This window comes from Octopus sinensis, linkage group LG2 (assembly GCF_006345805.1).
Source record: "Octopus sinensis linkage group LG2, ASM634580v1, whole genome shotgun sequence".
In the NCBI taxonomy this organism is placed as follows: domain Eukaryota; kingdom Metazoa; phylum Mollusca; class Cephalopoda; order Octopoda; family Octopodidae; genus Octopus; species Octopus sinensis.
Window position 1 is genome coordinate 139,148,985 of NC_042998.1, and position 16,454 is coordinate 139,165,438.

Genomic DNA, 16,454 nt, shown 5'->3' on the forward strand with positions numbered 1-16,454 from the left:
ACTTTTATTCCTCAAGAAGTAAAATCAACACCAGGACTTGAAGCTTCCAAAAATTGTCTGACACTTCTTTGGGGAGGAAATGCTAGTGGCAGTATGAAATTAAATCCCCAACACGTGTATCACTCTGAAATCAAAAGGCTTTCAAGGGTTACACAAAGTTTAATGGATATCTAAGAGTCTTTTCAAAAAGGGGTTTACAAACTTTTTTTTTTTTAATCCTGCAGTTGGAAGGTACAGTGCCAGACATACTATTTCCAAAAAAGCACTGCTCCTTTTAGACAATACTGAGCCACCCAGAGAACTTAGATGACTTTTCTGATAATGTGATAGTAGAATATACTCCCAAAACAAAACTTCTTTGCTCCAGCCAATGTATCAATTTGGAGCATATTATATGAATAAAACTTTCAAACAACATATGACAGGGATGTGACTATGGTATCCTTCATATTTGTCCTAGATTTGAACATGATTGTTATCATGCTGCTTTAAATAAATCTTGGTTAAGCAAACCAGTAATCAAAAATATTCTAGCCATGACCAGCACACCTTTTTAAGAATATTGAAGACAATATCATTCACTGAATCACTCCATACTTGAGACAGTGAAGCTGTAATTTGAGAGAGATTTTACTGGTATTTCTAAAAAATTGAGTGACCATGTTGAAAATCCCTCAGTTGGTTCATGCATGAAGTCTTCTAAAACCATTTTGAAGTTTTTCTGCCACTGAACTGGCACTTTACATCCTAAATGACCAACACACAGCTCACCAAACCAACTGCAACAACCACTCAGGTGACAGCTTCTACCTATTAACCACAACACAACACACTCGCATCAATGTAGAAAGCAAAAGTACTTCTAAAAAAAAAATGAAGTAAACTAGAACAAGTTCTACTGAGAGACAAAATTTCAAGGTTTTAGAATTCTACTATCCTTCAATCACAAACACTGCAATACTTAGATTCTTCAAGAATCTAAGTCCACTTTAACAGTTTGCATCTCCAGTCTGGCACACCCCATATTGTCTACAATATCAGTCTGCTGGAAGCTGTCCAGAGATATCCAACCAGAACCCTCTGTCAGCTACAAAATTATCCATCTTTCCAACCAAAACTTTGACCACGTTTTCGGATTTCTTCTACTTCCCATCTATCAAATCCATTCACAGAGCATAGGTCAAACTGAGAGCATAGTAGAAGACTCAAATTGAGTCCCACTGTGTGACCTAAAGTGCCAACCACATGGCTGGAAAGTGATCATCTTGATTATATAGCCATGCCACATATCCATTAAAAACATTTAATTTTCAGAATTGAGTCAAATTCACTTACTATAAACCAAGGATCCATTTGTGTACATGTCTAGAATGTTAAATGTACATGTATGATAGACTTCACTGAAATATGGATATAAGATGGTGTGTACTCTGCCAAGTGTAGTAATCATCCAAACACATTGTCATACATAAATCTCTACTGTAATCCTGCTGAGCTGAAAGGGTACCTTTTGTCTTGCAAGCTACACAGTGACCTTATATTCAGGTACTGGTCACATTAAGAGTCGCTAGCACTAACCTCACAACAGCTATAACTAATCAACTAAACATTTATATCTGATGAAACAGTAATAACTAGTTAATTACTTGAGCCTTTGTAATCAGAGAGTACCTCTTAATGGAATCCAGACTGAAAGAGAGGAATTACAATGTTCTTTGTACCTTTCAAAATTATATTATATTCTGCCAAGTGTAGTAGTCGTCTAAACACATTGTTATACATAAATCTGTGTTGTAAAAGCAACCAGCACACCCTGTAAAGTATTAGGAAGGGCATCCAGTTGTAGTAACCATGCAAGCAGTAACAAAAAAAATTTTTTTAAAGAAACACATGTAAGTAGCCAAGATTTTAACTTGGAAGAAAAACAAAGACAATGAAAGTGGATGTATATTTATTATTCTGTTCAATCTGTTGTTTCCATCTGTATTTACATTATTATTATTATTATTATTATTGTACATAACTTCATTCAGATTGATCTGATACTTGACCACTCAACAAACAGTCTCAAAACATTGGACGGCGGCAATAGCAACAACAAAGCAAAGGGCCACTGAAGCAGCCAGTCTCTTCTCCTCACTCCTGGATGTAATATCCTATGGAGGAGTCACTTTGTATAAAAATCTGCTACATCTAAACTCTTCTGCCAAGAGCCAAATCAAGTGTATTAAGAAAGAAGACAACTAACATTTCAGCAGATGTACCTGAATATTATTACCAGTCAATAACCAAATGGTCTGGTGACTTTATATCAGTTGTCTCAATTTCTGTAAGTAACTAGAATTGAGTACATCTTTATATAAATGTCTCCCTATGCCTGTCTATCTCAATTTAAAATGAAAATTAGCCAACAAGTCAGTATCCAGTTTAAAGGCTACTCTTTAAGGGAAGAGTGACCTCCCCTGGTTTTCCTTGCTTCATTTGTGGCTAGGCATATGGAAAATTTCACATTTTAATAATTTTGTTGGAATAAATTTATTCTAGACGCTATCCCTGCCACTTTCTACTCAACCATGAGATGACAGGATTAAGTTGAGACAGTGAAAGTTGAACTCAGAATCATGAGACAACAAAATAGGATGGTGCAAAGTGTCCAGTCTCAGGCATTGACTCTCCACTTTGGAATGTACAAAGATTTCATTCAGCAAAAATATTCATTTTCCTACACTGTACTGAAAACCAGAAGAATATAGAGAGAGAGAGAGACAGAGAGTATGTACGCATACATACATTTTATATGAGAAAATATGATTACTCTGTTTATCATAACCAGAAATACTACTAACAGTACAGTAGTAAACCACACCACTATACTGGAAGAAGACTGGATGATGAAACTCTACATGGACTGCTAAACTCACACATCTAACTGTACATACAAGATATATTGGATATGCATGTGTGTACTTTACCATACTTCTGCCCAGTAAGTCTTATCTAACCCCACTTTCAATTATGCAATAATATGTTAGAAGAGAGAAAATAATGTGGAGCAGGTAGCTAGAGATAGAATCTATTTCCTAATCCCACCCACAAAAAAAAAAAAGTCTTGTATACTCTAAAAGTAAGAAGAGAAAAATATATACACAGATTTGGCTGCTTCAGTGTTTCCCAGTTGCCATGGCCGAAGCAAGAAAACAATTCTCTACCAACATTGGTAACCGATGCTTACAAAATAATGAGGGTTTTTTTTTTTTTTTTTTTTTTACATAGGTAACAAGCCTCAAATTTATATGAATGGGGAATTGGAAGTTGTGATGTTTATGCCTTTCCCAAGGATATAAGTGAAGTGGATTCTAACTTGGTCACAGACTCACAAACATGTCAATTAACAAGGGGTTATTGCCTCACCATACCATCCATCAATGATAATAAATAATGCAGCATGTATAAAACTTTTCCTTTACACTTTCATGAACGATGGCACAGTTGTCTGGTAAACATGTTCACCATCTAAAATGTTCATCTGATGTCGTGAACTTTTGACCAATTAAAATGTTCCCCGAGTGAAGATCATTCCTTCCATAAACAGTATCATGTCTTCAGGTGGATGATCAACATTCCAATGTTAACCACTTACTCATGGAATCAAACCTTTTCAACATACTATACCCTAAACACCAAAACATTACTGAAGCATGATGAAGCTGTCATGTCAGAGAACCTTAGAGTCCAAAATATGACAGAAAAGATAATAAATTGAGAGGGCATGAGTTCTGTTACCAATTTTTTCCCCTTGTCATAAAGAATATTACCTAAAACAACTGATTTTACTAAAATCATAGAATCTTTTTGGAGACTTCCACATGAAATGATAAGTAAACTGTTTAAATATATATGTAACAAAAAGAAAAGATCAAATCCATTTAAAAGCTACAGTATAAAATTCTATAAAACGGTTGCCCTATGAACAGTATTATCACAACAGAAACCATTATTGTAAAAAATAAAAGAAACCACCATTATTATTATTATTATTATTATAATAATTACTTTTGACAGAGCACTGAAGACAAGTTTATAATACATGAAAATAGCATGCAAGCCTATACCTATATCACTGAATGAGAAATTATTCCAACTGTACTTGGTTATATAACAATCACAAACAAAAATGCCTTAAATGATCTGCTTTGAGCCACATGACAGAAAAATCACACCATTGCACAATAGAAAATTTTCTGGACATACAAGTAATAAAGTATGGTTAAGATTCCAGCAACTTTTTGGAACAAAGGCACGTGGCCTAGTGCTTAGGGTATTCTACTTACAATCACAAGACCATGGTTTCGATTCCAGAACTGGGCAGTGTATTGTATTCTTGAGCAAAACATTTCATTTCACATTGTTCCAGTCCACTGAGCTGTGATTGAGTAACCCTGCAATGGACTGGCATCCTGTTCAAGGGAAAATATTGTGATCTTGGTTACTTTTACACCATGAAAACCAGGTAACCAGCCCTATGAGTTTGAGGACTCGAAACAGTGATGCCCAGGAGTTGATGATGATGATAATGATTCTTTTGGACATTACCACATTAAGCTAACTGCAGCTCCCCAGGATTAAAAAAAAACCCCAGCAAACTGTCGAACTTGAATGGAGTGAAACAATGGTGACTTTATAATAAAAGATTGCCAATGCTTTTGTTAGCTTTAAACACTCTTCTTGCTTTTGTAGCAGAATTTATATTCCATAAAATTTAAATCATTCTCACACTTTCAGATATTCCACCCCCAAGAACATTTAATCCTTGCCTTACCATATTTTTGTCAACATACACTGCCTTTGTTTCAATTCATTTCTAAAATAATGAAGTATTTAACAAAATAATTTTCTCATTATTAAGCAGGGGTCTGGAACGAATTAGCACAAAATTTTGATGGAAGATAAAAAATTTGGACCACTTTAAAACATTATGAGATAGAACCTGGGGTGGTCTCAGACAGGTTGGTATCAAAAGAGTGAAAGTTTAACAACAGTATGTATGATTGTAAAAAGGCCCAAGACCTAGTTAGGGTGCTACACTCAATTATAAAATTGTGGTTTTGATTCCTGAACCAGGCAACGTATAGTGTTCTTGAGCAAACCATTTTATTTCACACTGCTCCAGTTCACTCAACTGTAAATGAGTTCAACCAATAGCTGGGAAGTTAACCTTGTGATGGACTGGCACTCCATTCAGGGGGTGCAGTGGAGTGTTATCATTTCAGTCACTTATAAACCAAGGAAACTGGATTAAGCTTGACCTTATGAGTCCCAAGGTTCATTATAGACCTAAGCATATATATATTTGCTAGTATTCAAAAGAAGACAAAGATGTTTTGTTGTGAAACTTCAGTCTGTCAAAACTAAAACAACAGGGTGAAAAAAAAAATGTGTAATTAAATGGACCAAATAACAGATTCCAGGAAATAAAATTTTCTCAATAAATCAACTTATTAGAAAATATATAACCATTTAATAAACATTTATTTAGAGTAATAATGTATGTTATTTACTACAACAGTGTCCAGGTCACCTATGATCAATGTATTCTAGCCATGACTACCTCACCTTATATTCAGACAACATATCCAAAAGTACATTATCTAATGTGTACTTCTTTTATTTATGATAGTACAGTGGAGTTGAGGGGGGGGGGATTTGGCTACTGTTTCTAACAGATCAAGCGACTAAATAAAAGCTGCTTCACTGACTCAAGTAGTACTGCAGAGAATGGGTATCATCCATTGATTTTCATGTGTGTGTGTCTATATATATATATATATATATATATATATAATTTCCACACAATATGACAGACAGTTAATTTATTACTCCAGAGCAGTTTTCATTAGAACTGTATATACTAATGTTATAGAGATAAAGATAGGGAAGATAGAGGGTGGGTAAGATTTCATAGCCAATTAACTTTCAGTAATTGGCCTTGACCATCAAAAAAAAGAACAAATAACCAGTGATCCTCCCAAAGAAAATATCAAATGAATCCGTCTACCCAACATAATTCAAAGCTGTGACTACTAAAACTCCTAGTGAAATGCCATTGATTACATACACACAAAACACACAAGATCTCAACTGATGAATGATACTATAACAGTTATCATAAAGAATTAACTGCCTGATATATTGAAATTAAACAGAACCATTGTTATTAAGAACAAGGTAATTTCTTTTACAAAAATTATTTTAACCCTTTAGCATTCAGATTGCTCTGTCAAATGTAATTCACATTGTTTTGAGTAAATCATGCATTATCTTGTAGCTGTGAGGTTTTGATGATATGATTGTTTATTTTTAGAATGACATTGTAAAGTTGGTGTAAAAGGTTTTGAACATAAAAGAGGTAGAATATTTTGGTCAGATATGGCTAGTGTAAATGTTAAAGGGTTAAAGAATGTGAAGGTGTGCCTTAGTTCTTAGTTAGGGTGTTGGGTTCATGATAGTAACGTTGTGGTTTCGTTTCTCCAGACTGGGTGGTACACTGTATTCTTGAGAAAATTACTTCATTTCATGTTGCTCCAGTTCACTCAGCTGAAAATGTATCTCAGCAGCAGCTGGACAGAGGAGTTAATCCTGCAGCAGGCTGGCATCCCGTTCAGTAGCAGTATCATACTCTCACTCCCTTAGATGCTATGTAAACTGAGATAAACTCTAGCCTAATGAGCCCATAGGGTTTGTAACAGACTTAAGACCTAATTTTTTAAAGAACACTGGATGCAAGCAAGACTGCAGTTAAGCAGTCTGCTTTGCAATCATTTGGTTTTAGGTTTGATCCCACTGTGCAATACCTTTGAGCAAGTGTCTACTGTCATAGTCTCAGATTAACTAATAGAGTGAAATTTGACTGGAGAGGGAGAGAGAATTGTTGCAGAGAATAAAATGTGGCATTTAGGTATTCAGTTATGGCCCTTTAGACCAATTCGGACTTAGCAAATTGATAAATAGAAATCAATAAAAAATCATCTAAAATCCCTTAGGGCAGTACCCTAACATGCCTTAAAAGAAAAACTAATATATTTGCTTATTAAATAATATTATAACATCATTCAAGTGATTATTCACATACACTTGAATGAAAATAAAAGGTAAAATAGTTTAAAATTGAAATGGTTATGAATAAAGGAAGTGCAAACCACAATACACAGATACTAAATTCTTAACAAGTTTAATACATAATCATACACACACACCTGTCATTACTGATCAAAAAGGGAATTTAACTTTATCTCTGACCCACTTGCATAACCAATCCCAATTTACTAGGATAAGTTTTGCAGACAACAGGTACCAAAAATGAATTTGTGCCATGCTAATCCTTACCCTTGTTATAGCAAGCATAACTTGCTGATCAGAAACTATTAGAGAACGAATAATATTCTTTCAATAAGATCTAAGAAAGAGAGAGAGTGTGTGTGTATGTGTGTGTAAAATATTTGGCCTCAACTCTTAAGATATTAGAAGAACATTTTTCTCGGAATTAAAAGCTAAAATATGCGAAGATGGAAATGATTTTTTCTAAAAAATCAATACTAGAAACAATAACATATTTATTTTATTTATATATATATATATATATATATATATATATATATAATATATATATTATGATGTTACATATTTCAGTTCTATTCCAGCAGTTAAAATTACTAAAATTTAAGTACCTCGCAACAAAAATGATTATGTTAAAAACTAGGAATTAAATTTAAAGTTTATGTAGGAACAACATCCAATAATATCATTAAAACAGCAGAAAACAGAAGATATGCATTTTCTATTTTTACATTTTGTATCACTTTTTTAACTATTTATAATTCAATAGAGTCTTTTAAAAAAAATGGTTAAACTTTCCTGCTTTGTCTTTAATTCTTAATCCAGTTTGATAGCAATAAGTCAAGAGCTACATTTGTTCTCCAAACATGAAGCATGAGAGCTTGTGATCCACCAAACATATATTCCTACATGCTGACAATGTAACATACTGTTGTATAAACCAATACCACACCTTCGTAAAACTATTTCTAGCAGGTTAAAATACTTGACAACCCACAGGAAGATATGAAGACATCCAACTTTGGAAATTAGCAAAAATTTATGTCTACTAATCCAAAACATTTTTTCTACAGATTAAAAAATATATATAAAACAAACAGAAGAAATCACTTCAGAAACCAACAGGAATGTTTATCCCAGCCTCTTTGGTATTCGTTCTTTCTCTGTTATACTGCTGTCAAGTGTAGCAATTCACAAAGCAGATTACAAAACAGCAAACAGACAGGTGTCTGCTGAACATTAACACATCCATTGCAAGAGCTTTCAATGAAAAAGTTATCACAGTTTTGGACAGACTTTACTGCAAAACTCTACCAAATATCTATAACAAAACTGATCACAACAGTATTGAATGTTAAGTCCAGTTAGAGGTTTCAGAAAATTCTCAATTATTATTTATTGATTTTTGTATTTTCTTTTTGGCGTTTTTTTTTTCATAACATTTCACTAAAACAACATATTTCCATTCCTTCTTTCCTTTCCCATCTTTTTATTTTGAATTTTAATCTTTTTTTTTTTTTTTTTACCTGCTCACACTTAACCATTCGAAACCAAGGAAAATGTTTTATCCTTTCATAATTAAGAGAAGAGTGTATACAGAACTAATTAAGTCCAACAGACAAGATATCCTGCGATAATGACAGCCAAAACAATATGAAGATGATGGCTTTAGATTGTGTGACGCAGTTTACATTTATTTCCCTGGAATTACTCCCAGCAACAGGTAGCAAACTTCTGTTTTTATACATATTAGCAGAAAGCTAAGTTAGAAGAACTTCGTTGGTAATAAATGTTTTCTTTTTAATAGAGGTAAATAAATAAAATAAATAATGTCTTGAATGCAGATCAGATGATTTTATTTTTGTTTTGTAATGCATGGTCACCAAAACAAGGGAGCTAGTCAAGTCAGAGTAATAATTTGGACTCAGTAACAATAGATCTTTAAATCTCTTTAGAGTTTAGCTTTTCCCAAAGTCTGAATAATTACCATCAAAGAAATGGCACTGGTGTGTAATGTAAGCATAAGCTGTTGGTTAAGTTTCCCCAAAAAACATAGAAATAGATTTCAGCTTTGATTCCAGTTTAATTGAGAGATGTCTGTCCAGGTGTATGTATGTATGTATATATATATATATATATATATAACCACTAATTATGCTTCAAGCTACAATAACATGTTTTAATATATCTTTTCCAAAACAATCAGAGATCATTTTTTACTTTAACAGAACCATTTTCTTTGAAGGAACTTTTAAAAAAAAATGATTTTAAAAAACAGAGTAAATCAGGTATTCTGTGTGATGTGGAGGGTTCCGTTTCAAAAATGGTAGAATATGTAACTGCTACATTCCATCATAGCAGTAGACCTAGTTTTACCGTGGAATACTGAAGTTGGAAGAAGAACAAGATAGCTCAGGTGTGTGTGTGTGTGTACATATATATATATATGTATGTATGTATGTTTGTTATTGTGTGTATGTGTGTGTATTTATCATCATCATCAAGATTCTAAACTGCAAATGATTGTTTCACAATGCTCTGACTACTATTATTATTACTATTATACATAGTCAGCTACTAACAACAAAAACAGAAACAGTAGCAACTATCTTGTACAGTGACAGCTCTATGAAAGGTGGTGGAAAGGAAGAGGGGGTATAAATAAAAACAAAATGACAACAACATGAGGGAAGGGTTGGTTCTCAAGCTGAAACAGTGAGGCACAAGGCAGAAACAGAACAAATTCTTAAGCAGATTGTTTTGAGTAGTTTGCATAAACAGTTGGTCTTTAATGAAAAGAAATGTCTTTGGTAATGAAACAGTTACAATAGATGTTTAATGGCAGCAATTAGACTTTGATTTTGTGTGTTATCAGCACGAACAGTTTGGTTGTCTTGCAACATTTCTCTCTTCTCTGATTGGTATAAAATCTCACCAGATGGGGGGAAAAGTGATATTGGTAGAAGTGCTACAGCAGGAATATCAGTGAGCAATAGTTTTCAGTTTGCAGACAGTTCAATAAAACAAGATGGAACTTCAGATTATCTGCGCAGGCAGCAACAATATACAGACGGGATGAAGGTTATTTCAGACAAAGTTCTTTAAGTTGTAAATCATATGGAACTGTGCAGAAGTGCCTTCCTTCTGTTGGAACTGGTTCAATGTGAATTGTTAGTAAAACACCGATACAGCTCAGAGTCAAGTTGACAGTGATGGCAATAACAATAACAACAACAGAAATAACAACCACATGCTTACAGTTTCTGTTGCTGGTATTTGGAGAGCAGTGCCTCAAGTAGACGTAACCTAGCTTTTACTTGCTGCAAGAGAAAAAGGAAAAACAGAAATGACAATTAGTCACAAAAATAATGATATCTCACATTAGCATCATCATCATCATCATCAATATCATTTTAGCATTCCTTTTCTATGCTTGCATAGATTGTTCAGAGTTCCCTGTGGCACATTTTCTTCAGCTGGATGCCCTTCCTATTGCCAAGATAGTACTATCCCATGGCCAGACATGTTTTTACAAAATACTGGAGATGAACAACACTGCTTGTATGACAGTGACACTTATTTACAACTGTAACATAATGTCAAAATATGGACATGGACAGATGGATGGACGGCGGGGGGGGGGACACCAGGTTTTTTCCAGTTTTCATCAACCAAATTCACTCACAAGGCTTTCATCAGTCTGGAGCTAGAGTAGAAGACCCTTGTCCAAGGTTTCACAGTGGGATTGAACCCAAAACCATGTGGTTTAGAAGCAAACTTAATCACATGCCTGCTCCTAGAAATATGTATATATACAAGCCTGGGAGTGGAGACATACAAGCAGTGTTATTCATATCTAATATTCTGCAAAAATATATCTGACCATGGGGAAAGATGATTTTACTTGGAAACAGGTGCATAGGAAGGGCATCCAAGCATAGAAAACCTGGTTCAACTACCTATCTAACCCATACAAGCACAGATAAGTGGACATTAAAATGATGATTATGGCAAATCAAAGCAAGTTCTATTTATTTAAACTAATACAAATATTGTGAATGTGTATAAATGGTTTTGAAACACAAAATTTAACCTTACTTTGTATTCTTGGTAATCTTCTTGTAAAGGAATTTTATCTTCTTTCTGCACTTTTCTGGAAAAATAAATATATATATATATATATATAAACCAACATAGAGAATTTTATCGTAATAGAAGGAAACAGAAGAATTGGTAGAGAAATCTAGAGAAAAAAATTGATTAAAGTTCCAAATGACTTAAAATTATAACCCTCTTTCATACTTTAACCGGTTAAAATCTGGCATAAAGCCATCCACATCTCAAAAACTACCCCCACACCACCCTCTTAATAGAGGGCACTTTTTCTTTTTCCTGCACTTTTCTTGTCTTATAAATTATTTGGCAAGCCCTTAAGTGATAGTGGCATGAGAAAAGCACCCAGTACCACACAGTACACTGTGTAAAGTGGTTGGTTTTAGAGGACATCAAGCCATAGAAGCCATGCCAAAGCTGACATCAGGGCTTGGTGCAACCCTGCAGCTCACCAGATCCTGTCAAAACATCTAGCTGAAGCCAGTATGGAAAATGGATGCTAAGTGATAATGATATATAAATATTGTTGTTCAGTCACAGGTTGGCTTTGATGGAGCATATTGGTGATTAGAGATATTCAAGCTACGACTGTCCCTTTTTTGTTTTTTAGTAACACTACATGTCAGATCACATTATCCAATGTGTATTTTTTTACAATAATCAGGGGTATGGTTTGAAGGAAATGTGGTTGCTATTTCTATCAGACCAGGCAACAACCATAGAAGTTTGTGTGATGGCAACGATACTCATTTTACTTCTGAGATGTGATTTTGATTCACATACAAGTGATGAGATTACAATCAATCAATGACTTACTTTGATGACTGAGAATTTAAATCTCAAATCCTGCCAGGTTTAACAGAACTATTTGCTCATCTGAGGTCCATCAGGAATTTTTAAGGGAAGTGGGCCATATGGAGTTTCTGAAGTAAAATATCTGAAATGCTGCCCCAGGATAGCCTAGGCACAGATGAGATTGTGTGGTTAAGAAGTTTGCATCTCAACCACATGGTTTCAGGTTCAGACTTACTCCATGGCACCATAGGCAAATGTCTTTTACTATAGTACCAGGTCAATCATATTCTTGTAAATGGATTTGGTAGACAGACACTGAAAGAAGACTGTCATATGTGTGTATGCTTGTATCATCTCCTTGTCCTGACATTACATGATAGTTGTAAATGAGTGTCATTGTCATATAAGCAGCAGCATACATTTCCAATGTTCTGTGAAAACATGCTTGGCCTTGGTGAAATATTACCTTCTTTGGTAACAAGTGAGGGTTGACAACAGGAAAGGCATCTGGCCATAGAAAATTTTCATCAACAATTTTCATCCAACCCATGCAAGCATGGAAGAATGGATGCTAAAAGCTGCTAATTTTTCTATAATTAGTGATGTGTTTAATAGCTTTATTTGAACGAGCTGATTAGAGCCAGTTACCACAAAGTTGTTGTTGCTGTTCTCGAGTTGAATAACCTTAAGCAGCTCTATCTTAAGATACAAATATGAAACAGAAGAAACCAAACAGAGATTTGGATGCAAGTCTCAAATTCTTCTACATCTAACCTGCCAGACTTCAGTTTGTAACCAAGTTGGAAACCCTGACTATAGTGGCTGGTTGTGTGTAGAAGGAAGCAAGCAGTGAGAGCGTACCTCATCTTTTTTCCTAATTGTCTGTCTATATACATTTAGAGATGTGAATGTGTCAAGAGTAGAAACAAATTATGTGTACTTAGTCAGTAGATTCATATGTAATCTGTGTGGTGTCACACAAAAGCGCCCATGTGTGTCACACAAAAGAGCCCATGTGGTGCCACATAAAAGCACCCATACAGTGCCATGTTAAAGCACCCATGTGACACCAGTAAAAGTGCCCATGTGATACCACATAAAAGCAGCCAGCACACACTGTAAAGTAGATGGCATTAGGAAGAGCATCCAGCGGTAGAAACCACACCAAATCAGACTGAGGTCTGGTGCAGCCTTCCAGCTTTAGTCACACCATCCAACCCATGCCAGCAAGGACAATGGATGTTAAATGATGATGATGATGTGTGTATGTATTAATGCTTACATTCAGTGTTCACATGAAAATAGCACTGAACTGCAAATGGTGAACTTTATTGGTAATTCCCTATCAACAAATAGGTGCAGGTAAACCACATGTTTTAGGATTCGGTCCCATGCACAGCACCTAAGTCAAATATCTTCTATTATAGCCATGAGCCAATAGATGGAAATTGTATGGAAGTTAATTGTGTCCAACCCATGCCAGCACTGCATTAAATGATAAAGATGTATGTCTTTGTATTTGCTCCCTCCCCACCCCCACTGCTTGACAACCAGTGTTGGTTTGTTTATGTTTCTGTAACTGAACTGTTTGGCAAAAGAGACCAACAGAATAAGTACAAGACTTAAAAAATAAGTACTGGAGTCGACTTGTTTGACTAATCTCTTCAAGGCAGTGCCCCAGCATGGCTGTCGTCCAATGACAGAAGTAAAGGATAAAATTTAAATGCCCTAGCACTGTGGAATAAAAATAAATCCTTTACTTGAAAAAAAAAAAAAAAAAATCAACAATATGTACTTGTCTATCCCATTCTAGCACAAAAAAGAACACAACAAACAACATCTAAGGTAAAGCATAAGAAGGGTAAAGACCCCTTTTGGTCATGAATGACCATGGAATTGCACCTATAAAGTTACCCTCCAAGGTGCAAGTGTATGCAAGTTTATTTATGGAAGACTAGCAGTCACCTATGCATACCAGCCTCCCCTCTCTATGCCACCAATGTTATTAAAGGGAAAAGCAAAGGCTGATACAGCTTGGCACCAGTGATATTGCAACTCATTTCTACTGCTGAGTGAACTGGAGCATTGTGAAAAAAAGGTGTCTTGCTCAAGAACACAATTCACTGCCTCATGACTGAGCCTGATGCTCTAACCACTGAGTCATGCACCAGCAATAACAACAATAGCAAATACAAAGACATGTTTCTGATATGAAGGGAGACATAGAAATACAACTGATTGTTACTTTAAGCACTAAAATATTGCCACTTACCGTCCATGTTGACTAAGGAATTCATTTTCAAAATCTCGAAGAATCTTTCTCAGCTTCCTCTTCTCAACTCGTGTCTTCGTCAGTTCTTCTTGTAGTTGAGGACTGAATTAACAATGAAAACCATCAATGACACTTTATTTTCTAAAAGCTGTTCACTCTTGTTTCTCCTTAACTAACTCCAATGTATTTAAAATTAATTCTAAATTTAACATCATCATATCAATTGATTATTGGATAAATTGCTTTTATCAAGTAAGCCTGGTCACTAAAGCAGACTATAGTCTGTATTCTTTTACATGTTTCAGTCATTTGACTGTAGCTATGGCTTTAATGGTTTTAGTTGAAGAAATCGACCTCAGAACTTATTCTTCGTAAGCCTAGAACTTATTCTATCTGTCTCTTTTTGCTGAACCACTACATTATAGGGACGTAAACACACCAACATCAGTTGTCAAGTGATGGGGGGGGGACAGATACAGAGACACACATGAATATATATACATCATCATCATCATCATCGAACTTTCACATGAAAATAGCATAGGCTTGTTTCAGTTTTTGTCTACCTACTCCACTCACAAGGCTTTCGTTAGTTTAAGGCCCGAGGTGCCATGCAGTGAGACTGAACCCAGAACCATGTGGTTGGGAAGCAAGCTTTTTACCACACAGTCATGCTTGCATCTAGGTAGACAAAAAACATTTTTTAGTTAAGATTTTACAAACTCAAGATTTTCTAGAAGCATTTCATGCAGTGCCATGAAAAGATGCACCTAGTATATTCTGTAAAGTGGTTGGCATTAAGAAAGGCATCCAGCCATAAAAACATGCCAAAATAGACATTAAAGCTTGGAACGATCCTCTGGCTCATCAGTTTCTGTGGAACCATCCAACACATGCCAGCATAGGAAATGGATGCTAAATGATGATAATAAGTTGGAAAGCAATCTTTGATACCATAATTCTTTATAAAGTTATTACTGAATTGAATCAATTAACCTTCACACACACACAAATTTTTAAAAAATTGAAAATAAATTAGAACTTGGTTGATCATTCAAAGCATTCACATACCTTAGTGTATCAAGCTTTGTGAAATACAAATTGTTTTAGTTGGGTTTCTCAGTGCAACTAACTTATTAGTACCTCCAAGATTTACAGCTTAAAACTTGTAAATTTAAAGATGTTTAATCCTTTAGCATTCAGATTATTCTGCCAAGTGTAATGCTTATGCAGTATCTTGTAGCAACTAAATTTCAATGATGTGATTGTTTATTTTTAGAATGACGTTTTAGCATAGTCAAGAAGCCAAATCTGGCCAGTTTGAACATAAAACAGATAACATATTTGGGCTGGATATGGCCAGTTTAAATGCTAAAGGATTAAGAGATGTACTCATCTAACAAGTAATATGATCTGAGATAGTGTGTAGAAACTAAAATAATTACAGCATGAAAGACTAACTATTCAATAACACACAAAGACTACTGACTTGGCTTAAATATCTATTATCTGGTGTCAAAATTTTCATCACACTAAAAGGTTGAAGTGAAGTTAACTGTTTTTGCATGTTTTTGAATGGCTAACCTGTATATCTCAAGCTGTAATTGCTGGATATGTTTAATTATGATAAAAATTAACAGCATTACACACATATTTTATGAATTTTAAGACTACATGGTATGTCAAGTTAATTTAGTAGCAACAAACATTACAGTAAATGTGTTTTTATTGAGCTATTGAAAAATAATAGTTGTTTAGAATATCACAGAGCCTGTTGCTCCCTATAACACACTAGGCAGAGAATGATAACTATAAATGTTATCCCTGACTGGCCTCTGTGCCGGTGACACGTAAAAAGCACCATCCGATCGTAGTCGTTTGCCAGCCTTGTCTGGCACGTAAAAAGCACCCACAACACTCATGGAGTGGTTAGCATTAGGAAGGGCATCCAGCTGTAGAAACACTGCCAGTTAAGACTGGGCCTGGGGCAGCCTTCTGGCTTCCCAGGCCCCAGTTGAACCGTCCAACCCATGCTAGCATGGAAAGTGGATGTTAAACGATGATGATGATGAAATGGGGCCATTTTACAAAGGATCCACTAGTCAGCCAGCTACTCCAACTCAGTGTTTCTATTCTATTTCTTATTAACCATAGATCACAT

General features: G+C 35.0%; 1 protein-coding gene across 6 annotated transcripts in view; it reads right to left on the reverse strand.

Annotated features, from left to right (window-relative positions):
* Positions 1-1,936: 1,936 nt before the first annotated feature.
* The window catches only part of LOC115223178 (protein FAM13A), a 288,109-nt gene continuing 273,591 nt past the window's right edge, over positions 1,937-16,454 (reverse strand). For all 6 annotated transcript variants that reach the window (XM_029793658.2, XM_029793651.2, XM_029793626.2 and 3 more), the window contains 3 exons: positions 14,294-14,395; positions 11,212-11,266; positions 1,937-10,433 (listed from right to left, as the gene is read on the reverse strand). In XM_029793658.2, coding sequence (XP_029649518.1) covers positions 10,368-10,433; positions 11,212-11,266; positions 14,294-14,395 — 223 coding nt within the window. In that variant the 3' untranslated portion in view covers positions 1,937-10,367. The remainder of the gene's footprint in view (positions 10,434-11,211; positions 11,267-14,293; positions 14,396-16,454) is intronic.